This window comes from Schistocerca americana, chromosome 2 (genome assembly GCF_021461395.2).
Source record: "Schistocerca americana isolate TAMUIC-IGC-003095 chromosome 2, iqSchAmer2.1, whole genome shotgun sequence".
NCBI lineage: Eukaryota > Metazoa > Arthropoda > Insecta > Orthoptera > Acrididae > Schistocerca > Schistocerca americana.
The window spans coordinates 576741908-576768029 of NC_060120.1; the positions used below are offsets into that span (position 1 = coordinate 576741908).

The 26122-nt window shown below is 39.5% G+C and overlaps 1 protein-coding gene across 1 annotated transcript in view; it reads left to right on the forward strand.

Annotated features, from left to right (window-relative positions):
* The window catches only part of LOC124596194 (ribosomal RNA-processing protein 17), a 44577-nt gene extending 20840 nt beyond the window's left edge, over positions 1 to 23737 (forward strand). Inside the window, exon 4 of the mRNA XM_047135238.1 lies at positions 23379 to 23737. Coding sequence (XP_046991194.1) covers positions 23379 to 23663 — 285 coding nt within the window. The 3' untranslated portion in view covers positions 23664 to 23737. The remainder of the gene's footprint in view (positions 1 to 23378) is intronic.
* The last annotated feature ends 2385 nt before the right edge of the window (positions 23738 to 26122 follow it).

The following is a 26122-nucleotide window of genomic DNA, read 5'->3' on the forward strand; positions in this document are numbered from 1 at the left end:
AAAAGTAAAAATTGACTCCAAAAATGAAATGTCTGAGGTTATCTGCATGAGTGCTAAAAGGAATCAACTAGATTTCAATTATGCAATAAATTGCACAAATCTGAAGGTTATTTATTCAGCTAAATACCTTGGGATTACAGCCGTGAAAAACTTAAATTGGAATGATCATATAGGTAATGTTGTGGGCGGGGAGAACCAAAGATGGGGTTTCATTGACAGTACATTTAGAAGATTAGACTGATTTACTAAAGAGCGTGTCTGCACCAGACTTTTCTGGCCTCTTCTAGAGTACTGTTGTGCTGTATGAGATTCTTATCAGATAAAATTGACAGAGGACATTGGAAAAGTTTAAAGAAAGACAGCTCATTATGTATTATTGTTAAATAGGAGGGAGAGAGTAACACATATGATACATTAGTTGGGATGGCAGTCATTAAAAGAAAGCCATTTTTTGTTGTAGCGAAAGCTTTTCACAAAATTTCAGTCTTCAGCTTTCTCCTTAATATTTTATTAGCACCCACCAACATAGAGACAAAGATCATTGTAACAAGAGAAATCAGAGCTTGCACAGAAAGACTTAAACATTCACTTTACTGTGTATAAGTGATACGGTAGGGAAATAGTCTGAGGGTGGTTCAATGAAACTTCTGTCAGGCACTTAGTGTGAACAGATTGATCATGCAGATGCAGACATTGATTTTATCTTGCAATGCTTTCCTTTCATTCATTTTGGCTTCCTTCAGATTTTGTTCATCAACAAGGCTTTGACTTTATGGAAACCTGTGAGGCAGTTCTCTTTGCTTTTGTAGAAACTTTTTAATTCAGTTATTAAACCTAGACATGTCCTTCTCACTTCTCACAACAGTGGTTAGCACATACATGTGTAAAAGTATATTGTACAGTATTCTTAAATTTGCTCCGTTTGTACTCCGTATGTTTCTCGAACAAATGCTTGATGTTAATTAGTCAGATAATAAGCAATCTGAACCTTGGATAGTATAACACCCTTATTGTCACCGATTCCATCCTCTGAATTGAAAAGGATGGATCTGTTAGTTACCAGGAGATAAAAGACATTGCTCCGTTGTTCAGTTTAGTAATTAGCTGTTGACAGAAATTTTTCAAAAAATGTCCTAGGGCCAATGGATTCCCTGATATAGACACTCCATTCATCTACAGATGAGAGGGCAGCCATCAGTCCTCAACAAGGCCCTACAAATGAGACTAGCTGACTTAATCACTTCCACCTGCCTCTAGAAGGAAATAAGAAGAGTCTGCAATGTATGCTCTCAGCTGCTTCAAGAAAGGCCTCTTCCAGCTGATGTATGATTCTGTACACAAGATTCCTTTCCCTCTCATGCTGTTACATCTGCAAGAGGGCTCATCCTGCACCTGTCAAGCTCCCTAAAACTAATAACCAATGATTTCCCCTCCTTGGCTACTCAGTAAAGGAGAAGCAAGGCCCACTGCCTCTGCCTCATTACCTGTGGACAACAGTGCCTCAAAACCTATTCGTCAGAACCCTTTCACCCATTTGTCGCATAGAACTTATTTCCTATAAAAATGATTTAGATCGTAGCTGAACTCACCATCTGCTAGCATTGTAACTACTGCTGCATGTTTCAGATTTATATCCATAACCTGTGACCAAGTGAGCAGAAAGCTGTCACCTCATTTCTTGCCCAGAAGCTGAAAGGGGCTGAGTTGAAATGATAAAGTCTCCTCCTTGGAGCTAAAGTGAGTTTGTTGCCACATGATTAGCCCCACAGCTTGTTGCCGGGCCTGGAACATTGCCGCTACAGTGTAGTATGTAGTACAAGGACCCAGAGCACCACAGTGGTGACGCAGATTAAAAAATAATAATAATAATAATAAAAGGAAAGAAAACACAGAGCCTGGCATTGCATTATTTCCATCGTCAGTGTCATGGCGGGTCAAGTGCCCAGAAATACTGACAGTTCCAGCTAGCTCTGAGAAGTTCTCCACACCAGTTGTTGACCTGATGTGGGTCATCCTAACTACTACTAAATGCTACCTCTGCTAGTGATGCACCTAGCCCTTATACTGCTGGGAGCTGAACTGGTGCTTTCCAGCTGGGGCAGACTGCTGGCTGACTTCAAGGCACTTACCAGAGGATCCATGGTTCGCAGCTCATGTTCTGGTGCCATTCACACATTACTTGCTGCTGTTACCTGCCCTGCCAGTACACACACTGCTACTACAGGCCAACATCTGTGAGCCACTGATGCTCCTGAGAGTTCTCAGTCCGCAGCTGTACTCTGGTGCCTCCTGAACTGGGCCCACCACAAGGTGTTAGCTAATCTCGCATTTGCACCAAATAATATGACCAGCTTACTTCGGAGTTTACTTCTGCGGTGTGCCTGTTGCCTGTAAACTGACACAACTCTATGTGCCCACTGAGGAATTGACTTGGCTTCTACACTGCGGCATGCCAGTCAGGTTTTGTGACTTTGTGCACTGGACACCTCATGCTGACACATGCTGAACTAAGCAAGCACCACTATCCAGGGTCAGCCTGCGCCACTGGGTGGTGATCGCGGCAAGACAAAGCTTTGGACTGCTGTACAAATTTTAATCATAAACTTGTTATTTCTCTCTATCGCTGATTCTCCAGTGGCCAACCACGTGGTTTTACATACCTGGTGCTCTGGCAACAATTCTTTGTCATCTCCGTAATTGCAGTGAGGTCAGTAAACATTCAAGCCGTCCTGACACAACTACTGCTGGCTTCAGAAGCGGCCATCGGATTTGAGCAATGCCCTTGCCCACGATGTACAGCATCACAGCGGAGTGATTTCTTCAAGTTCAATGGCAGGTCTATTGGATTGAGGGATGAATTTAAAAGAGAAGTTTCTTAGAACTGTTTAGACTATCAGTGTGAATCACTTCAAAGGACATGTAAAGGAAGATAGTGTTGATGTGTGCCTGGTTAGGCAATACAGTATAATTTATTGTGTGTGGTGTCAGCCACAGTAACATGCTTCACATATTGTAGACATGGGGATTACGTTAGGCAATGCGACAAATGTGCCTGGTTGATATTACAGTAATACTAGATTTAAGTATCCTTCCCATCATCCCATTTTATTTCTCCTATTTTTTCTGGATGTATTAAATGAAGGCTTCATAACGTCTTGAGACTAAACACAGGTGGTTACCACTCAGTAAGCAGTGTAATCTTTAGTGTATCAGGTCGCTCAATGTAGAGATGATACTGCAGACCTGCATTGGCAGTTACATGCTGTGAGAGAGGACACAGTGTCATCCTATTTAACTGTTTCCATGCAAGAATCAGCTACTCCTAGCCTTTTTATCCTTTCTCAGGCAAGACAGGAAAAGACATATTAGTATTTGTAGATCAGATGTTGACAGCTGCAAAGCTGGGATCTTTGACAGACAGACAGTTGCTGCAGATGACCTAGTTAGGTTTGGCAGGAGATGTGAAGACTTGTGTCTCATGAGTAAGTAAGAAATGGTCAATCATTCAGTGAACTAAGAAGAGGTTTGGTACGGTGATATAGAAGACAGAATAGCTGTAGAAACTATTCCAAACAGTTAAATGGGATGTTGTGGGAGCAAAATGAATCTGTCAAGAGTTATCTAGATAGGATGCAAAAAGTTGATATTAATACCCATCAGTTGACAGATAGGAATGAAACAAATAAGGGTATTTTGCTGGGAGAAGAACAGGTGTTAGATGCCTTTCTACGGTGATTGCCGCGCTGTGTATTATGAGTTGTGCACAGAATTTCCGAAGGTCTTACCTGATGTCATAGGGTTAGAATGGCTCTGGAAGAAATATATGCAGTAACTAGAGTTAGTGATAGGAGAAATTTCTCTTCTACCAACATGATGTGTTGCCGTCGTAGACATTTGGACCACATGTGAAGATACTGTAGCGATTCACAATGTAACAGATGCGTCAGGGTTAGACACCAGAGTGTGATTGTAGAGAATGTCCGGGAAGTACAAACAAATATTAAAGTGCTATAGAACATACAAAATTTATTGAAAATGTATTTAAAAAGGAAAAAAAACACATTAAGTAACTTCTCCCATTTTTGTATGAAAAATTATATCGTCCATATGGCCACCGAAGGCTGTGCAGCAATGAGCAATGCATTCATTGAAGTTCTCAATGGTACGTTCACAAACATCTGGTGGGATGCCCTAAATAACCCTTTTAATTTCATCCCTCAGTTGGTGTATTGTGTGTGGCTTGTTCACGCACACTTTTGATTTCACAAATCTCCACAAAAAAAGTCACAAGGTGGCTGGCCATTCCTGGTTGCCACACAAAGAGATAACTTTTTGAGGAAACTTTTCATTCAGCAGAGCAATCATTTCACAGGATGTGTGACATGTCACATCTCGTTGAAACCAAAAAATTCATTTTCACCAATAAGAGGGAAAAATTAATCGGAAAGCATGTTTCAGTAACGTTCGCCGCTCATGGTGACAACAGCTTTCTCAACATTTTTGGAAAATACAGGCCGATCACTCCTCCTGCCCAGAACCCATGCCACAAAATCGTGTGTTGAGGACACATCTCATCTTCCACAGTGACTTGAGAATTTTTGTTACCTCAAATTCTGCTGTTCTGCTTACTGGTGTACCACTGAGATGTGTATCATTTTCTCATAGCTGAGAAAATTATTCATTTTCTCATAGCTGAGAAAATTATTCATTTTGTTAAGTTCTCGTTCTCTGCTTGTCGAGCCAAGACCCATTAGGCAAATCAATGTCTCTTTCCATGATCTGGCGGCTTCAACTCTTATTTAAGTTAAATCTTGTACGCATGCATTTTCAGATCTTGTGAAAAGGTTTCATGCAGTGAACTTGTTGATAAATTCTATTGTTGAGCTTGTTGGTAAACCGATTTTCCGGGGCCTACTGTCACAGAATTGTTTTCTTATGTTCAAACAGAATGTGGGCTCCCTGTTTTCTTAATGTTTGAAACAGAACCTGTGGTCTCAAACTTCCGAATCAACTTCTGAACTGAGGATTCAGTTGGAGCAGGATTATGTCCGAGTGCCAGATGCAATTAATGAATGTTTTCCATGAGACTTTCACTGTTTTTGTAACAACTTTTTATCACTTGGATACGTTGCTCAGTTGTCATCTGCTCCATGATGAAAATAAACATCAAACAACAATGCTCACCACACAAAAGCTATCAAGCTACTAATGGGAAGGATCGAAGATAACAAACCTGAAAAAACCATGGCTGCCAACCATCATATGACAAAATGGCGCAAAATTCAAATTCATCCTTACTTCCTGGACACCCATGAGAAGAAAATGGCATAATGGGGAAGAACAGAATAGGAATAATCAGATGTTAAATAGACAACAAGAGCTCCCAAGTCCACCAAGCAGCTCTCCTGGTGAATTTTAAGGCTGCAAAAATGGTGAATTTCAAGGCTGCAAAAACGTATGAAGTAGAATGGTTCTTGATTGGCATAGTGAAAGGCAGGGAGCATGGAATATTGTAGGGCAAGGGTGCTCATTGGATCTCATGGGGGAGAGTCAGTTAAACCACCGTCTAACATAAAAGTGTGACACTTTGCCTCGATTTTGTTGCCTACAGTGCCAGCAGCACGCCAAGCGGCCGGTAGATTACACCGTGAGTTCGGCGTGATCGTGAAAGCAAATAGTGATTGTTTATTTTGATTTATACAATGGTTTTCACAGGTGGGAGCGTTTGTAGCGCAATAAATTGCAGCAACAACAGGAAGAAGACACTACAGCTGTCTTTTTTTAGGTTTCCTAAGGATCCTAAGAGGTATATACCATCACGTTACTAAACTGTATCGTCAGGATTCCCTTGCAAACTATATGTGTATAAATGATGAATGTTTCGTTTTAGGAGCAGAAAATGGCTAGTTAATAGCAGACGAGAAAACCTTATGAAGAAAGACCCAGTTTAGCTGTATAATAATATTAGGTTTTGTTCACTACATTTCGAACAAAACCAGTTCATGAACGCAGACAATAACAAACTCGTGTAGAATGCAGTACCCACACTGTTTGACATTCCAAATAAGTCACCTCAACTGACAATGAAGAGGAAGCTGCCACAAAGATTCGACAGTCAATCTAAAGCAGTAAAACAGTCCTATGACACAGAAGCAGCCAGTTCAACTCACCATGTATCAGTGCCAGATTCGTGTGAATCATCAACACAGACCTGCTTTGACGATGAAGTGGTTAGATTAAGTGCAGCTGTTCATGTCTTACAAAAGCGTGTGAAGTTTCAGAATGTGCAAATCGCTAGACTTCGAGCGAAACTATTACGGGACAAGGAAAGTTCCTACAGACAGCGACAGAAACTGTATCAGAAGGATCAAGTGAACAAGGACAAACAAATGTTGAAGACTATAAGATCCCGATATTTAAAAAAAGATGCCCTTGACTTGTTGTTAAGCCAGATTAGCATGCCATTGAAACAGAAACGTGCTGAAAGATGGAAAGACGAAAATAAGCTGTTTGCTATAAATTTATTGTATTACAGCACTCAGGCATACAGGTTTTTGTCAGAATGTTTTATGCTTCCATCAGTGCATACATTACAAAGGTATGTGGAAGGCATACAAATAAAATGTGGGATAAGTAACAATATATTCCATCTTTTAAAGCAAAAGGTGCAGCATTTCTCTGATACTGATAAACTTGAATATGTCATTGGATGAAATGTCTCTAATGGCAAATTTGACATATGACAGCACTTCTGACAGTGTTATTGGTTTTGAGGACTTGGGGTTTACACGCACATCTAAAATTGCCAACAGTGTGTTGGTGATAATGATTAATGCCATTTTTTCATTGCTGTACTGTTTTTGTAAAGGAACAGTGAGAGCTATGCATTTGACTGCTATATTTTATGAAGCAGTCAAAAGACTTAAGGAAATTCGCTTGGTTGTGTAGACTTGTGTGACCGATCAGGGTTCAAATTTTGTGGACTGGAGAAAGAGACTGGGAATTACACAAGACAATCCAAGTTTAGTATATGAGGAGCAGAAGATCTATTTCTTCTGTGACACCCACGTTTGTTTAAGAGCATCAGAAACAACCTGTTTAGGTATGACATAATTCATACATCAAATGATGGTTTGGTTTGTACTGCTTCTTGGAAGGACATTTCTCAGCTCTATTCAAATGACTTGCACAGAAAATACAAGTTAGCTCCCAAGCTGACAAAAAAAGCTGTCTAACTGCCAGCTTTTTCAAAAATGAAAGTGGGTACTGCAGTTCGTGTGTTAAGCCACACAGTGGCAGCTGGTATTGACACACTTGTATTTTGTGGAAGTATGCCATTATCTGCAATTGGCACTTCAGACTTTTGTCAGAAAGTTAATGACATTTTTGGATTCTTTAATACATACAGTGGGAAATGGCCTGTGCAGCTAAGGAACTGTATAAGAAGTGATTCAGAGCATCTGGATGTTCTACATGTGATGAAGCCATGGATTTACTCTTGGAAATTTGTAGGCTGTGATGGGAGAGATTACTCCCTGAGGATAAAATGTGTAAAGGAGCTTCCAAGCAATATATGAGCTTTGGAAATGCTTGCTGCCAAGGTACTGACTGGAACAAAATTGTACTTATTCTCATGTAAAATTAACAAGACACATTGGAAAACTTTTTTTCAACTGTAAGGCAGAGAGGTGGTTTTTGCAGCAACCCATCTCCAAGGCAGTTTTGTGCTGCATTTAACAACTGTACACTAAGCAAACTGATAAACTCTTCTAATGTGGCAAACAGTAATTGTGAAGGAATTGACTGGCGTCAGGCAATACTGGACATCAAATCTGCTCAAACATTAAAGGTCTCACTGTTGTTATGCAGTAGTGATACAAGTTGTACAACAAAGCTACTAATTGTGGAAGTTCCAGCAGACTTTGGAGAACAAAACAGTATGAGATATGTGTTTGGTTACATCTTGAAGAAACTTTTTTCTTTACATAATGGTGTCAAGTGCAGGAATCTACTTGTAGACAACAGCCAGGACTTAGATGCAAATGACAAATTTTATTGCCATTTCAAAAGTTATGAAGACAATTTTGGAAGCTTGGTTTTTTGCAGTGAAAATGTTTGTTTATTTTTGAGGGATTGTGAAAATCAGATGGCTTCAGTTTTTGATGAACATTTTCATAAGAAAAACTGTGGTGAATTATATGTGGACTTGTTGATGGCTATCCCAAGTTTTCCCCTTGGATGTTGTGAAGGAACTAAACTGCTGTTGATCAAGATATTTGTTAAAGTGAGACTCGTTTACCGACTCAAATATTGGAATCAAGACTATAGGAAACTGAAGAAGTTGACTCCTTTGGGCTGCTGATTTCTTTGGTATGTATTTCATTCACTTCTGTTGTTAGGCACTTAATTTTCCTTGCTTCTTTCATGTGATGACATTATTTTGTCAGCACCTTGTTCATTGACAGATTGTTTGAAAATTATTCAAATATTTGGTTTGCACGAAATGTAATGTAATCAGCTCATTATAATGTTTTCAGCATATTTCTCCCACTATCTGGCAGTTGCTTGTCCCACTTAGAATAATATAAAGGTGAAGGTTGTACTTGTGGTAACAGGCGACAATGACAAACACAGTAGCCCTACAGAACGATAAACGAGCTGTCGATCATTTTTGCATGTAGAGGTGCATGTCTGTGCTTCTTACATGTGAATCTGTGTGTTTATATTCTTTTGATATCAACGCGGTAAGCTGCAATTATGTCCAATGTCACAAGTGTTTCTTCACGAATGTGTTGTAGGTTGCCACTCTGTTCATGGTTTTTGTCCATACTTGCGCTTATTTCAGCATAATTTTTAGAAACATATATGCCTTCTGATACTACACAAACCCTTGGAGGCAAGAAAATAACTCAAATAATTTGGAAATTATGTAGGAGATGGATGCAAACAAACCTCATGCTTACGACGCGTCTGACATTCACCTTACCTGCCGCTTGGAGCGCTAGTGTCACTCCATCTGTCAAACGGCAACAACTTTTACAGCAGTGAGTGTCGTGACTGTTATGTTAGACTGTGGTTAAACCATCCACTGTATGGGATAATTATGTGCAGTCAGTAGCTTCATTAATGTTAAGTTTTCAGGTGGAAGCAAAGCAATTGCAGGAAGTTTCACCCCATGTAGGTGAAGGGTACTGCTTCATCCTAGGACTAGAATGCCTGTTTGCTATAAATTGACTATAGACAACATATGGTAGAACTGAGCCTTTTCTGTGTGGGGAAAACTGTTATCAATGACACTGTTGCAAGATTCATCTCTTATGAGAGATGATTTGATTAAACTATTAAAGAGCAATTCACATGATAAAGCAGTGCACAAGAAACAGAGAAACTACTGTAGATGAACATCGGAATGGAACTACCAGCAAAACTATTATGTGTGATGGAACCACTGGAAGGAAACAATGAGTTAGACAAAACATGGTGCTTTGTGAACTGAAGTGTTATTATATGCGTACGGGAGACAGATGGTGAACAATTAGTGCCCTTTGCCATTGATGGAACCAAAGGCGTCAGTTTATCTAAGGGATTATTGGTTGCCAATTTAGATATTCTAGACGAAGACGATCTAGGGAGAACAGATTCAGATGGTAGCCATGAATAAGGTCCAAGTATAACTACAGTACATAAAAAATGAAACATTTAGAAGGAATAGAGAAAACACTTGGAAGTTAGTAATAAAACTTGAGGTCCTATTTAATCTTCATGGCCTGTTACCCGATGATGCAGCATGGGATCCCAACTGGGAATCAATCACATGTGTACTGTAAGCCATATTGGGTGCTCCATAAACTACAACTCTAATGGACGAATTCATTAACCAACAATTATGCAGTAAGCCTTATAGGGTGCTTCATGACCTACAACCACTAATGGAAGGATTCATTAACCAACAGTTATGCATTCGTATCAGTAAGGAAGTACCAGTTTGTGGGATGCACCCATGATAATAGTACCAAAGAAAATTTGGACATAACAAAGTTCTATCAGTTCTGCTGCAACTATAGATACCTCAATAACCATATGATTACAAATGCATACCTAGTATAGAATGTAATGCGAACCCTTATTAACTTGGGACAGTGTAGGTATTCCTCCATACAGATCTATGAAGTCGGTATTGTCAACTGGAAATAGTACCAGAGGACCAACCAAAAACTGCATTTATAGTTCCTTGGGGTCACTATCAATACCATCTAATGCCATTTAGTTTGAAAAATGTGCCGCTCACATTTCAATGGTTGTTGGATGTAGTCGTGAAGGGATTAAAGCTGAAACAGTTTATGGTGTATATAGATGATGATATTGTTTGTGTGGTGTATGAAAGAGCATGTACAATAGTTAACATTTTTTAGGAGCACCACAGCATGCCAAACCTTTGGCATAATAAAGTGTCATTTTGTACTACGATAATTGAATTGCTTGGGACATGTAATTATCCAAGATGGAGTAAGAACAGACCCAAGATTATTGGAATGCTCTACAGAGTTTTCCAGCATCTTACACAGGCACGGAATTAGTCATTTTTAGGGTCAGCAAGTTGCTAAAGGAAACTTGTCCCAGGGTTTGCAACGTTAAACGCCATTTAACACTGAAGTGTGAAAGTGTGCTTGAAAAATTAAAGAAGTTACTAATTGCTAGTCTATTACTGGTCTTTCTAGATTACAAGAAAGAGTTCATTTTATCATATGATGATAGCAGTAATGGAGTAAGTCACGTTCTAAGCCAAGAGGTACAGGATAAGGAGTGTCCAGTTACTTATGTGTCACAGCTATTGAACAGAACAGAGCGCAACTATTCTGCAACAGAAATGGTAATGATGACTAACTGAAACCCTCAGCTGCCGACAGGTGGTGTTGATATACCTCGATGTGGACAGCTGAAAATGTGTGCCCCGACCGGGACTCGAACCTGGGACCTCCTGCTTGCATGGCAGACGCTCTATCCACCTGAGTCACCGAGGACACAGACGAATAGCGCGACTGCAGGGACTTATCCCTTACACGCTTCCCGTGAGACTCACATTCCCAACTGTCCACAATTCTACATATGTAATGTACCTTATAGACATTTGCCCATTCACTCATTACTCGCGGACGCTTTGGCGATTCCCCGTAAGAGTTTGGGCAACCTGTGCGCATTCGCACAGACGAAGGTCAATGGCTGGGTAGCCTTTAACTATATATATGAAGGCAGTAACTGTTCTCGAAAGAACAGAATACTTTTGATGACCGTGCTGCTTTAAGGTGTTAACAAATTAAGCAGTTTTGAAGTGATTATTGGGATTAAAGGATCTGTCGAATATACTTACTTGTCAGGCATTAAAATTTAGTGAGTTCGATTTTGAAGTAGCTCATCAACCCAATAAGAAGCACGGAAATGTAAGTGGTCTTAGCAGAAAAGTTGTTCTGGTACAGGCAGTAGGTCATAGTATTGCAGAGTAATGTGCTGGTCTGCTGTTCAAATTGCTTGGCAATGTTTTATAAAATTTTAGACTTCAGATATTATATTTGCTTTAAAAGCAATTTATTTGTGGATTATCATTCATCTCAAACTTTCTTTTTGTGTTACTGATTTGAGTGGTCTGTTATTTGTGAGTACACTTACATTGTTCATTGAAGACCCAGCAGTGTGTTTACATTTTGTGGCATGTAGTTGCAGCTGTGATGGTTTTAAAGCTAAGTATTGATAAAGTTGTTTGTGTACTGCATGTGAATATTAAATTTAGTAATTTTCAATAGTTCTTCCAAATATTAACAGTGTGTTTACATTTTGTGGTGTGCAGTTGCAGTTGTAGGGTTCTTAAGTACGACAAAGTTGTTTGTGCGCTGCTATTTGGTTACTAAATTCAATAGTCTTGTGATGTTTCTGGTGAAATAACGATGTAATAAACTTTCGTAAAATTTTGCCCACTGTGTTGTATAGAGTTGTTTATGTGTTATAGTCATTTATTAAGTTTAGTACTGTAGTTTTCAGCTGACATTTCTTAATGTTTGTAGTGCAATATTTCAGTAAAACTTCTGTTCAGTGTGTTTAATTTTGTTGTGTGTTCCAGTGGCTTGAATTTTTTGTTTTAGTTAAGAAATTGTGTGAAGTTTTTGTGGTATTGGCGTTAGTTGTGGTTTAGTAGTATTAATAAATGTAGTTGCTCTCATAGTAGAGAGTTAAATTCAAGATCACTATTGTTAGTTCTTTTAAATAGTTCTAATGTAGTAATTGGACTCAGGTAAGGTAGATATTTAGTTTTTTTTCCAGAAACTGTTAACATTTTACCATGTGTGAGAAGTGTGGGCTTTGTCATGGATTTAGGAGTAATGGGTTTCATTAAGGAGAATGCAGTGGGGAAGCCAGCGGGCATTGTAGAGAGATCCTCTCCTGGAAATGCAGATTTTTTAGCAGAAATAAGTTGATAGAGGAGGAGGAAGAGGAGGAGTGTAAGTTCTGTGCCCTTCTGCTGCAATTTTAAAACACAAAGGAGGAGCTAGAGGAATGGGAACTGACGGTAAGAAGGCAGCAAGGCAGAGGAGATATTCAGACAAATTTACTTTGTGTGCAACCAATATATTTGACCATCTATCAGAGTTTAGGGGAGAGGAGTCTCTTGTAACTGTAAGTGTAGGAAACATGCAGCAGTCCTCAGCAGTTAGGGAGCCTAAGTTAGTTGCAAGTTCTAACAGAAAGGAGGAGGTTCTGCTGTTAGGCTGTTGGTATGGCAGAGGTGTGGACCAGCAGTTGCAGGAAGTGTTGGGAAGTGAGTACCAGGTCACCAGCGCTGTAAAGCCTAGTGCAGAGTTGCCTCAGTTGACTGTTATGTAGGAATTTTATGAAAAAGGATCAGGTAATGATTGTGGGTGGAGGTGGGAATAGTCTTGATAGGGACGGGGAGTATAATGTAGGCAGTGACCTGGTAAAGGTAGTGACTCAAACTGATGGCACAACTGTGCACTTCATGCAACTGTTTTAGCATCACAATCGGCCTCGTCTTAATGCTGCTGTTAAGCATGTTAACATGGGGCTGGAGACGGCACTAATGGCGGAGAGTGTGCTCACATTACAGTGGTGCCAGTTGAATCCATCAATAGATTGGATTTCACTAGGCATGGCCTGCACCTCAATAGGTAGGGGAAGAGGAGGCTGGCAAAGCTTATAAATGACAGTTAAGTGGGTGGTGGTGGGATCAGTCATGGGAAAACTGCTGTAGTAGGTGGTGTTAGAACTGCACCTTTTTTAGGTTGAAGTCAGCTGATAAGTATCCCTGCTTAAAGGAAGTCTCTCTAACAAGGAAATCACTTTCAAGGGAGGTCAGGTATCCAAGTAGTGAAGGAATTAGTGTATTTCATCAGAATATGAGAGGTACTAGAGATAAAGTTAGTGAACTGCTTATAGACATTGACTCTGACATTATTGGTATGTCGGGGCACCACTTAAATAATTTGACTATTCAGGGGCTTCCTTTACCAGAATACAGATTAGCTGGCAGTTTCTCAAGGAGTTCTTCGTGTAGTGGGGGAGTTGCCATGTATATGAAAAAACAGTACTTCACTTGAGTCCGCATATGTATCATTGTACTGCACTGAAGAGCTATTTGAATGTTTTGCAAGGACAGTTGAATTTAATGAAACTAAACTTCTAATTATTGTTGTTTATAGGTCCCCTAACTCTGAATTCAGAGCATTTCTTTCTCAAGCTAAAGAGGCTTCTTGATTCATTTTATAGGAAGTATCAAAGATTAGTTGTATGTGGTGACTTCAATATTCATTTTGTATGTGGTAGTGCAAGAAAAAGGATGTTGGAAGATCTCCTAAATTCATATGATCTGATGCAGACTGTTTTTTCTAACCAGGGTCCAGGGCAACAGTAGCACACCCATAGATAATATTTTTATTCATTCTTTATTACTAGATGCACATTCCATTTGTAAAAGGGTAAATGGCCTTTCAGACCATGATGCACAAATTTTAACAGTAAAAGCTTTTTGCAGTCAAACAAATGTTATATATAACTACACGCTATGTAGAAAAGCTAATTCAGATGCAATAGAGGATTTTTTCAACCTCATTAAGGAACAAAAGTGGCAGCATTTTTATAGTGCCAATAACATTGAGGACAAATGTAATGCTTTCTGTAACACATTTCTTTTGCTCTTTGAAAGTTGCTTTCCATTAGAACAGGACTTCCCAACCTTTTCAGCTGGCGGACCCCTTCTTCAGTCGAAAATCCATGGCAGCCCCTAGTCAGTCAAGAGCACAGTAACTTTAAATTTCAGAGCAAAACACATGGAAAATGAAAGCTTCTTAATGCAAGTACCATGTTCTCAATGACCTCCCCCTCCCCTCCCCCCCTCCAGCCCCCGCCCCCCCCCCCCCCCCCCCACACAAAGTATCAATAGTCTTTCGTTTAGAGATGAATGAAAACATCTTAAAATTAACAATCCAATTTGAATTCCCACTGTATCCAGACACTTGCTAGTGGATTTACTTCCTTTGTTCAACACACTATAGCCTGATTAAAATTACGTGGTTATTGACATTTCACACTTTGGAGCTGCCTTCCTCCAAGAGCAATCATCGTCATGTCCAAACTGTTCGGTGTTCACTTCCACTGTTTGGCTACTGTTGTATAAGGAGCATATATAACAGTCGTGTGTGTGTGTGTGGTTTTTTGTGAAATCCGAAGAAAAATGCTCAAATGTATTGAAAGTCTATGGGACTTAACTGCTGAGGTCATCAGTCCCTAGTCTTGCACACTATTAACCTAAGTTTAACTTCCGCTAAGGGCAACACACACACACACACACATTCTCGAGGGAGGACTCGAAACTCCGGTGAGAGCGGCCGCGCAATCCACGACGACATGGTAGCGTAGACTGCGCAGCCATTCCGTGCGGCTGTGAAGAAAAGAGGCAGACCCTTGATTCAGGATACAAACACATCACGAAAGAAAAGAGGCCAAGGAATTGCCTTTAAAGGACTACTGTGACATCTGTTGTGCAATGTGTGGGAATACATTCACCCAGTTTACATGCGTTTCCAAAACCGTATTTCATAAGCCGATATCCCAGTTCCACTTTTGGTTGGTCAGGTAAACACTTCAAAATCGATTCTAGAAATCTGCTTTTATAAAGCTGTTTTCCAGTTCCACAATCGATTTTCGTGTCCATGTAGACAGCTCGGAAAGTCTAGCTATTTTTACGTCTTTGCGTATCTACTGAACGGCAGCTGTCAGTCCATAGCCAGCAGCTAGCAGGCGGCGTGGCAACAATTTAGCCACAGCTGACAACTTCAACTACTACTTGGACACTATAATGTGGCAGTGAACCTTGACTGTAAACAAATTAGGCAAACAAACAAACAGACTCTCTTATTTCTATATAAGAAGACAAAGCATTTCACAGAATGTAAGACTTTTTTTCTCAAAGGAAACAAATTCTGGCAGAGGAGGTTTACCTTTTACAAGGTGGCACGTGAAAAGTACTCATTTGTTTACGCTCGCAGTCAGTTGCCACAATATAGTGTCAGAATAATAGCAAGTAATTGTAATTGAAGTATAGGCAGGCCATATTTTTAACTGAGAGGACGGAATATATTATAAAGAAAAGAAATTAGCTTTAGAGATCATTTTAATTTTTGTAACAAAAATATCAATGCCAACAGAATTCAATTAATAATTATTTTGTAAATGATAGAAGACAGAAACAAAATTCCTACAGAGTTATAGTTCAGGTACGTTCACTGAGCATCTACGAAGAAAAATACTTACTTCTTTACTATAGATGAGTCTGTAGGAATAATAATGGAATCCTAATGTGATGGTTGAGGGTGCTTCTGCTGACACAATTTTGAAAAGTTGGGTTCAATTCTTGACAACTGGAGATGGATGTCTGGTTCCGCATCTAGACAGCTTCGGTACTTAGTTTTGTGGACACTATAGATCAAGAATCCAGATTCACATGTGTGTTGTGGAACACGGAAGAAGTACATGTTTTGCCTTTTCAACAAGGGGGGTATCTGTGGAGAGACAATGACTACTGCTGCAATTCTTGGCATTTTCTTTTATTTTCGTTATTGCTCCGACTGTAGGACCCGTCATAGCTCTTGCACTATCTGTGCACACATCTGTGCAATTAGACCATGAAACTTCGTTAGTCCTTAAAAAATCATCCAATAGACGGAATATTTCAGTACCTGTTGTGTTGGCAGGTAGTGGTCTGCACAATAAGAAGTCCTCCTCAAAACATCCAGAATATTCATAATGGACAAAAGCCAATAAAATCACTAATCCTGCAACATCAATGGATTCATCCATCTGCAGAGAAAATGAATTGTGGTGGATGTGAGAAACAAGAGTGTCTTTACTGCCTTTTCGTCTAGCATGCAAGAAACAATATCATTAACACATGGCTTTATGAGATTTTCTGCAATGGTATGAGCTTTGCCTGTTTTTGCCACTCGATAACTAACCAAGAAAGAAGCTTTAAGTGAATTTTCATCTATTGTTTTTGCATGAGTTTTCATGCAATGCTGAGAAGCAGATAGTTCAGCACTCTTACTTTTGAAAAAATCGGTGTCTTTAGCCTGGAAATCCGGGTGAGTACCTTCAAAATGACGGTGCAATTTAACTGGAACCATTGAACTGTTCAGAAGGGCGCACACAAATTACACACTGAGCTTTATCCTCCTTTTTCTCCATAAAGCCCATTTCTAAATAGCTTTGTACTTACGCTTCTTGGTTATTCCACTTTCACAGGATATTGCAACCAGTGGAGTACTTGCAGCGTTTTCACATAATAAATCTGGCTGTGGGGCTTCTTGTGATTGTTCTTCCTTTGGTCGTCCTCCCTCCTCATTCATTTCGCTTTTGTGCAGGCGATGGAGAAACTGCACCCTTCTTCAATGATCCTGACTTCAGCCACCGATCCATGTTAGAAGTAATAAACTGGTAAAAAATTGACTTACGAAATAGGTAGTGCACTGACACAGCAAGTTTAACATTTAATGATGCCTGCGGCCGCATACATGCCAGCGACCTCTGTGATTGTGCGATAAAGCTTGCTCCGCACATGCGTAAAAGATTTCAGTGCATCTAGTGCCATGAGCCAGCGCACAAACGACCCCTGTATTGTTGCTTAACAGTCAATCAGAGAAGCCGCATTCTCCAGCACTAAACTGTGTATGCATTCTCACTTGGGAACCGCAAAGGCTGCTTGGGAATACAACCATGTTTTTCACACACACAAAAAAAATAGTGATGAATTTGATTTTCACATTTTTATTCAATAATTTTACTCGTTATTTTACGTGATTTGATGAGAGGTGGCTGCAGACCCCCTAGAAAGAGCTGGCGGACCCATAAGGGGTATTGTAAGGTGCTTAAAAATGTTATTGAGAAGGCAAAGATTATGTGGTATGCATATAGAATAGCTAACACATAGGATAAAATTAAAACTGTGTGGTCAGTCATGAAGGAAGTGTCTGATCAGCAGCACAAGGTTGGCAATATAAAGTCAGTTCATAGTAAAAATACTGATAAGTCATATATATGTACAGTATTTAACAGTCACTTTCTGAGCATTACTGGTGAATTAAATAAAAACTTAGTTTATCATCATCATCAGCAGCAGCAGCACCATCTCAGTCTTTTCCCACATCATGTGGGGTCGGCGTTGCTTTGCTGGATCGTTCTCTTCCATACATGCCTATCCAGTACTTCTTCTCTGAGCCATCCTTTCTCCCATAGGTCCCCTGCTACCTTGTCTTTCCCTCTCAATTTTGGTCTTTCTCTTCTCCTTGATCCTTCAATTGCTAGGTCTTCAACTCTTCTTCCCACATAGTACTCCCCTCTTCTCTGCACATGTCCATACCATCTTAGCCTAGTTTCTTATATCTTCTTCCCTATGTTCCCTACTTTCACTGTTCCCCTCATGTACTCATTCCTTAGCCTACTCTTTCGTGTCACCCCACTCTTCCACCTTAACATTCTAATTTCTGCCACTTCCGTCTTTTTCTCTTGGGCTTTTGTAATTGGCCAAGTTTCTGCACTATACAGCATTGCAGGCCTCACCACAGACTTGTAAAGCTTTCCTTTCATTCTGCAGCTAACCTTCTTATTACACAGTACTCCGCTCAGTTTCCTCTAGTTCATGTATCCACTATTTATCCTGTGCTGTATTTCAGCCTCCAGTCCTCCATCACTTTGCATGTAAGAGCCTAGGTAGTTAAATTTCTTGACCAGCATTAGTTCTTCTCCTTGCAGGTTAATATATAGATCTTTGGCATCCTTTGTACACACACATTCTGTTTTCACCCTGGTAATTCTCATTCCCCTTTCCTCTAGAGCTTTTCTTCACTGTTCAAGCTTGCCTTGAAGTGCCTCCTAGGTGGGTTCACAGGTTACAACATCATTGGCAAACATCATGCTCCAAGGTGCCTCTCTTTTCACATCTTTGACTAGTACATCCATGACAAAGCCGAAGAGATATGGGCTGAGAGCAGATCCCTGATGTAGTCCTACTCTCACTGGAAATGCCTTTGTTGCACCTGCACTGCTCCTGACTTGTGTCATTGCGCCTTCATACATGTCTTCTACCACCCTGATATATTTTTCTGGCAGGCATTTACTTCTCAGACATCCCCATATCTCTTGCCTCGGCACTCTGTCACATGTCTTATCAATATCAATAAAGGCCATATGCAGTTCGGCTTGTACTTCTCTTAGTTTATAAAGGTAATTATATAACTCTTTTGGAAAATGTCTTTCCGATACTGATGTCTGAAATACTCTTCTGTGATACTGACAAGGGGGAGATTGAGTCAGTGGAATGATTAAAGTATTCAATAGTCAAACCGCTTTATAAAAAAGGAGAAAGGAATAATGTAGACAATTTTAGACCTATTTCTACGCCATCAGTGTTTGCTAAAGTTATTGAAAAGGCTGTGTATGTAAGGGTAATTGATCATTATATTTCACGTAATTTGCTGTCAAACGTATAGTTTGGTTTTAGAAGTGCTTTAACAACTGAAAAGGCTATATTCTCTTTTCTCTCTGATGTACAGGATGGATTAAACAAAAGGTTTCAAATGCTAGGCTTTTTTTTTTTTTATTATTTAACTAAGGCATTTGATTGTGTTGTTCACAAAATATTGCTCCAGGAGTTGGACCATTATGGCATATGGGGAGTAGCTCACAATTGGTTCACCTCTTACTTTAATAACAGACAGCAAAAGGTCATTGTAAACAGTGCTGAGAATGGCTATTATTGGGGTCTGAGTAGTGGAGCACAGTTAAATAGGGGGTGCCCCAGGAATCAGTGCCGGGACCACCCTTGTTCCTTACTTATGTAAATGATGTGCCCTCTAGTATTATAGGTGATTCTAAAATATTTCTATTTGCTGATGACACTGTCTTGGTAGTAAATAATGCTGAGTGCAATATTGGAATTTAAATAGTGCAATTCGTGACGTAAGCTCATGACTTGTAGAAAATAAACTAATGCTAAATCACAGTAAGACTCAGTTTTTATAGTTTCCAACATACAATTCAACAAAACCCAACATTTTAATTTCGTAGAATAGACGTATGATTAATGAAACTTAACAGTTCAAACTTCTAGGTGTTCAGATGAATGGTAAACTGTTGGGGCCCACATTCAGGATCTTGTTCAAAGACTTAATGCTGCCATTTTTACTATTCAAACAGTATCTGAAGCAAGTGATAGTTCAACACAAAAAGTAGTCTAGTTTGCTTATTTTCATTCACTTATGACATATGGTATTATATTTTGGGGTAACTCTTCCCCTTTCTCAAAGGATATTTTTGGCTCAGAAATGTGAGGTTCAGGCAATAAGTGGTGTAAGTTTGCTAACCTCTTGTCAACCACTGTTCATTAGTCTGAATATTCTGACATTGTACTCTCAATATATATATTCTTTACTGTCATTTCTTGTTAACAATATCAGCTTGCTGGTTTATCCATTTTCAATAAGCTCCCACAAAAATTCAAAACTCATAGCAGTAATACATGTGCTTTCAAATTGAAACTGAAGAATTTCCTCATGGGTAACACCTTTTATTCTGTCGAGGAGTTCCTTTAAAAATTAAGCTAATTTCTTTGTTATATTGTTGATTGCATTTACATGGCTTGTCTTTCTTTGCGTTCATAAACATTTTATTTTATCTGTTACTACTTTTATGTTGTAATTTCATGTACTAACATGTTCCATGACCTTGGAGATTTGCTCCTCAATTTGGTCCTATGGAACTAGATGTGTAAAATTAATAAAAAATTAAAAACAGCATAAGCTGGTGTTGCAGGTTGCGAAGTTTGCAACACAACCACAGTTTGCCATTCATGGCGGTGTATTGTGGAAGACGAGAAGGTTCGTGCTTCATGTAGTAGTTCCTGTCATGCTGTGAGAAGAAATAATGGAAACAAGCACATGGTATATGGTCATGGAGAATATAGAACTACAGACAGAAGAGTAGCCAAATGTTACAGTTGGAGAACACACAGACAAGACGTAGAGCAGTATCTTAAAAACTGTATGGCATGTGCATAATGAATGGAGTTGAGCCATCAATGTGTGCTGGTATAGAGGTTGCCAGAAGCTAGTAAACATTCTGAAATAATCAGGGTAGACTGATTAAAACCTTTTAGTGAGACAAGCACTTGTAGTGAGACACCAGTGGGTAACCACTATGTTCTGACCGTTAAAGGTCATTTCTCATGTGAACCAACATCAGAGTGTCTAGCTGAAGATGCATGATTGCAATGTGTGCTCAGGCACCACCCACACTGGGCTTGCTGCAGCCTGCCCTGCATGTATGCACTCTGCTACTGCAGGCTTTTGTCTGTAGGTTGCTAATGTCACATCCTGTGTTGGGGGTCCTTGGTTTGCAGTTGTGCTCTGGTGCCTCCTGATCTGGGTCCAAAACAGACTGTTAGCTGGTCTGGTATTTGCACCACACTGGGTGGCCAGTTTACTTCGAGGTTTGCTGTCTTGGTGGGTCTGTTCCTTGCTCTGGCTAATGCAGCTCTATGTGCCCGCCAAGACACTGACTTGGGTTTTACACCACGATATGCCCCAGCAGCACCTTGCTGCCAGTATTAAAATTGCTGGCATTCATACTTTTGTAGTTTTCTCTCAAATGTTTAAAAACTGGTAAGTTAGGCCTGCTTGTTACACCATGTACTTTCCATTCAAACTACACTTTTTAAAGTAAGTTCATATATTTGATGATGGTGTTTGAGGCAGTTAGGTGGCTGCAGAGAATTTGTACTTTGTCTCAATATCCGTATAGGTTAATGCTCTCCAAGTACCATTAGCTTGCTCTTTACATAACTATTCTGTAATTTTGGAATGTCATTGAGCTCTTCACTGTCCCCAAATGTAACAATGATTGGGAGTGTGTCTTCTTTTGGGGCCCTGTCATTTAAAGGTGGCAGCAGTTTACCATTCCAGTGAACAGTAATAACTGGAGGAATACCATTCTCAGAAGCTGATTTTATTATTTCAGGCTGTTGTCTTCTCTTCTTCTGTATGTACACTCAGCTGGTATTAATCCAAGCCAGCTGCTATTTTATATTAATTTATTGTATTTTATTTCTTCAGTAATAAAATCATTGATACCTTGGATTGCAGCAGTCTCCAATGAACTGTCTCAGAAGTGCATTCTAAACGCTCACCATCACCAGTATTAACTTCATCTGAACTTGAAAATGCCAAATATGATTCTTCAGATGATGATGAAGGAAGTACAAGAGAAGGTGTAGAAGTGGATGCTGTGCACATTTGTTTCTCTTGCCTTTTCTCTTCTTCCAGTTTTCTCTGCCATGCCCTTTTTTTTTCTTTATGCGTAAGTACTTGGTGTACTCCCGCAAGGCTGCCTTTATGCTCAGGCTCTCTCTGTCAGAGTAAAAACATCCTCCCTTTTTCCAACTTCGATGTTTGTAGAGTGTAGAGCAAATAAATTGTCCAGATTATTTATAAACTTCTCTTCATGGCACTTAAACACATCTTGACACTTTTTGCATTTTGTTTTTTTGCAATTTCTTCACTCCGAATGCAAGTAAATAAGTTTAGTGACCAAGGTGGAACTGTGCTTTCTCCCAAAATATAATGAGCTTGTGAACTGCAAGATCAGCACTTTCACTAGTGGTTAATTTTACTCCCCATATGTTATAAAATGAAACTTCCAACACTTGTCGATTTGATAGTAATTTGTGTCCTGTTATTTGGTATTTTATATCTCCAGTAAAAGCTCACATTCCTTGGCACTCTGTAATTGACATGACATCTTAGATAATGACTGGAAAATATGTGCAACACAATTCATAACTAATAAAAAAAACTGACTGTACTGCAAGTGCACTTATTGATAAGCTGAGATGATGTCAGCAAAACATCTGTAAACAGTGTGGAAGATCATGTTCCTCATGCTCATTTGTGCTGAAGTTGGCATGGGTTACAGAGCTTCAGTCTCAACAAAATTTTGTACAGACATGTTTCAGATTCAATCAAACAATATTAGAAGATAAGCGTTGAAGTTGAAGTGGGAAGATAAGCGAACCCAGCAAACAGTAGTCCAGCCTTGTGATTCTGTGCACTGGCCGCCTCTTGGTGAGATAAGCAAGCACAACCAACCGGGACCAGCCTGCAATGCTTGGCGTGGACCACAGCAAGAAAACACCTTCGACTGCTATACAAATTGTGATCAATAAACTTCTTGTCATTTTTCAATGCCTCTATGGTTCCATGACAGTCAACTACCTGGTTCTACATACCTGCTGCCGTGGCAACTATCCTTGAAGTCGTAGTAAGCTGCAACAAGGTTAATAAACACTCGAACCATCCTGATCCTCCTCCACCACTTTGGTGTTATATCAAGGTTCTCTGTGGACTATGTTGGCTAGAAATGTAATTGGCAAGATTTGTTGTGTGTTTAAAACAACAAGCACAATTCACAGGTGGCAAAGCAACTTGCTGTTCACTAACAGCTGTCAATTACTCCACAAGGATTCTGTGCTGGTCTCAATCCTTAGCTATATCTTTCTGTCTGCATGAGAACAGACCTTGTGTAAAGGCAGAAATAGGTAAGGAATTTAAAAGAATTAAGCAGTCAAAAATCAGTTGCTGCTTGTGTCCAGAAGCACTGCAAGTAATGTTGCTGGTGACAAGTGGTGATGCCTTGAGATCTCACACACTACTACTGCTTTTGCATTGATTTTTGCCAGTAGTGTTGCAGTATCACTGTATTTGTATATTATTTGGGGATGGGTAATTTATATAACAGATCAGTTGACTTTTTTTAAATTTCTTATACAGGTTGAGTATGACAATGAAGAAGATGAGGAAGAGGATGAGGATGGTGTGAATAATAAAACAGTTGATGATATTCCTGGGATGCAGATGAAGACCAAGAAAGAGATTAAAAAGGCTATCAAGAAACAAGCTACAAAACAAGTGAAAAAAAGTAAAGCTTTTCAGGTAAAAAGTAAGATCGAGCGATTTAAAAACAAGAGAAAATCACTTCAAGAAAAGAAACGTAGGCTAAAATTGCAGAACCGTAGTAAAAAAAATAAGCATAAGCAACAGCATAAACAAAGATGATTGTTTGTATGCAATATGTTATTTATATTGATGTCAATACACTTTGTGTTAATAAATGATTTACATGAGATAAAGGATCAGACTTAAAAGTTTAATGAATGTGATTGATATTCCTTGTGATGCACCATTTCACAACAGTTTTCAAGGTACTAATATCTTTGTAACTCTTCATTTAGTTAATCACAACAGACTTATTTGTATTGACAGTATAAATGTACACTGTGAGTGCAGCTCTGGCTCAAGAAGGATCAATAAGTTTTATACCAGTATTTCTTCTATTTTTGGATTTCCCATCACAGTGCCTTTTGGTATTATATATCAGATAGCTCATGCCTCATGCAAGCACATTTTGTTTAGCTTTTTTAGGGAGAGCAAGTTAGATGGACTGGTACGTAATGTGTGGACTTACATTTTAAGCCACATAGCTTCAGCTCTTTCAGTAATGATCCAACAGGTCAATTACAGAGTTGTTGCGGTGACTCGAAGACCAAGAAGTTGGCTTATTTCAAATACTTGCACTCCCTGTTGTCTGATGGATTATATTCTGAGACATTGCAGCTACATTAAGAGAGCTAATACCTTGTCAAGCAGTAATAATACTCTTTATATGATATATCTTCAACCTCCCTGTGGGTGTCGACAGCAGGTTTTGTTCCTTGCTGTTTGATTGGAGTTCCCGAATTTATTGCCCTCCAGGAAAGTTCTCATGCCCAAATTATTCTTGGTACTGAGAGCTGGCTGTGACAGTTTTAGAGCCATTCAAAGAAAGTCTACATGAGCGTAGACCGTAGCACGTAAATACCCAGATCATGCTATACTAGTTGGAGCGACTTTAACCTACCGAGTATAGACTGGGATATCTATGGATTCATTGTGGGAGGTACAGACTGTCATGTGAAATACTTTTGAACACATTTTCTGAAAGCTGTTTCGAGCAGCTACCTAGGCAGCCCACACGTAATGTAAATATCTTAGACCTTGTAGCTACAAATAGGCCGGACCTTATTGACAACATCAGTATAGAAACAGGTATTAGTGATTATGATGTCATTATAACTACTATAATTATGAAAGTTAATAAATCAGTCAAGAAGGCTAGGAGAGTGTCCCTACTAGATAGACCAGTTATTAGTATCTCACTTAGACAGTAAATTGGCACCACTTAGTTCCAGTAAGATGGATGTAAAGGTATTATGGGCAAAGTTTGAGCAGATTGTAAATCATGGTCTGGAGGGTTATGAGCCTAATAAGTGGATAAAGGATGGAATAGACCACCATGATTTAATAACGAAATTCAGAGGGGAAGCAGAGGCTATTGCTATGTTGGTTCAAAAGGGAGCACCCAGGCGACGACAAGCGGAGGTTAGGGTTTGTGCGTCTGTGAAAAGATCTATGCATGAAGTGTACAACTACTACCCCGTCACACCTTAGCAATAGATCTGGCAGAGAACCTGAGGAAATTCTGGTCTTATGTAAAATCGCTAAGCAGGTCTAAGGCTTCCATTCAGTCCCTTGCTGAGCAATCTTGTGTGGCAGTTGAAGACAGCAAAATGAAAGCCAAAGTTTTAAATTTCACTTTCAAGAAATTGTTCACAAAGTAGAATCATACAAACATATTGTCGTTCGACCATTGACAGACTCCTGTATGGATGATGTAGTATTAAGCATCCTTAGTGTAAAGAAACAACTGGAAGATTCGAAAGCAAAGAAATCACCTACAGCACTGGCCCCTTACCTAGCTTGCATTTGTTGTGAATCTTCTGTCCAGCACAAAGTCCCAAGCAACTGGAAAAAGGCACAGGTATATAAGAAGGGTAAAAGAACAGTCCTGCAAAATTACATACCAATATCCTTAACTTCTGTTTGCTGCAGAATCCTTGAACATATTCTCAGTCTGAATATAATAAACTTTCTTGAGACTGAGAAGTTTATGTACACAGTTTTAGAAGGCATCACTTGCACGAAACTCAACTTACCTATTTCTCACAAGATAGACTGTGAACTATGGATGAAGGGCAACAGGCGGATTCCATATTTCTAGATTTCTGGAAAGCATTTGGCACAGTGCCCCATTGCAGGCTGTTAATGAAGGTACAAGCACATGGAATAAGTTCACAGATATGTTAAAGTGGCTCAAAGACTTCTTAAGCAATAGAACCCACTATGTTGTCCTCGACAGCGAGTGTTCAACACAGAAAAGGGTACCATCAGGAGTGCCCCAAGGAATTGTGATAGAACTACTGCTGTTCTCTATATACATAAATGATTTGGGGGATGGGATGGGCAGTAATCTGCAGTTGTTTGCTGATAATGCCATTGTGCACGGTAAGGTGTCGAAGTTGAGTGACTGTAGGAAGATACTATACAACTTCCAGTTGGTGTGATGAATGGTAGCTAGCTCTTAATGTGGAAAAATGTAGGTTAATGCTGATGAGTAGGAAGAGCATACCTGTAACGTT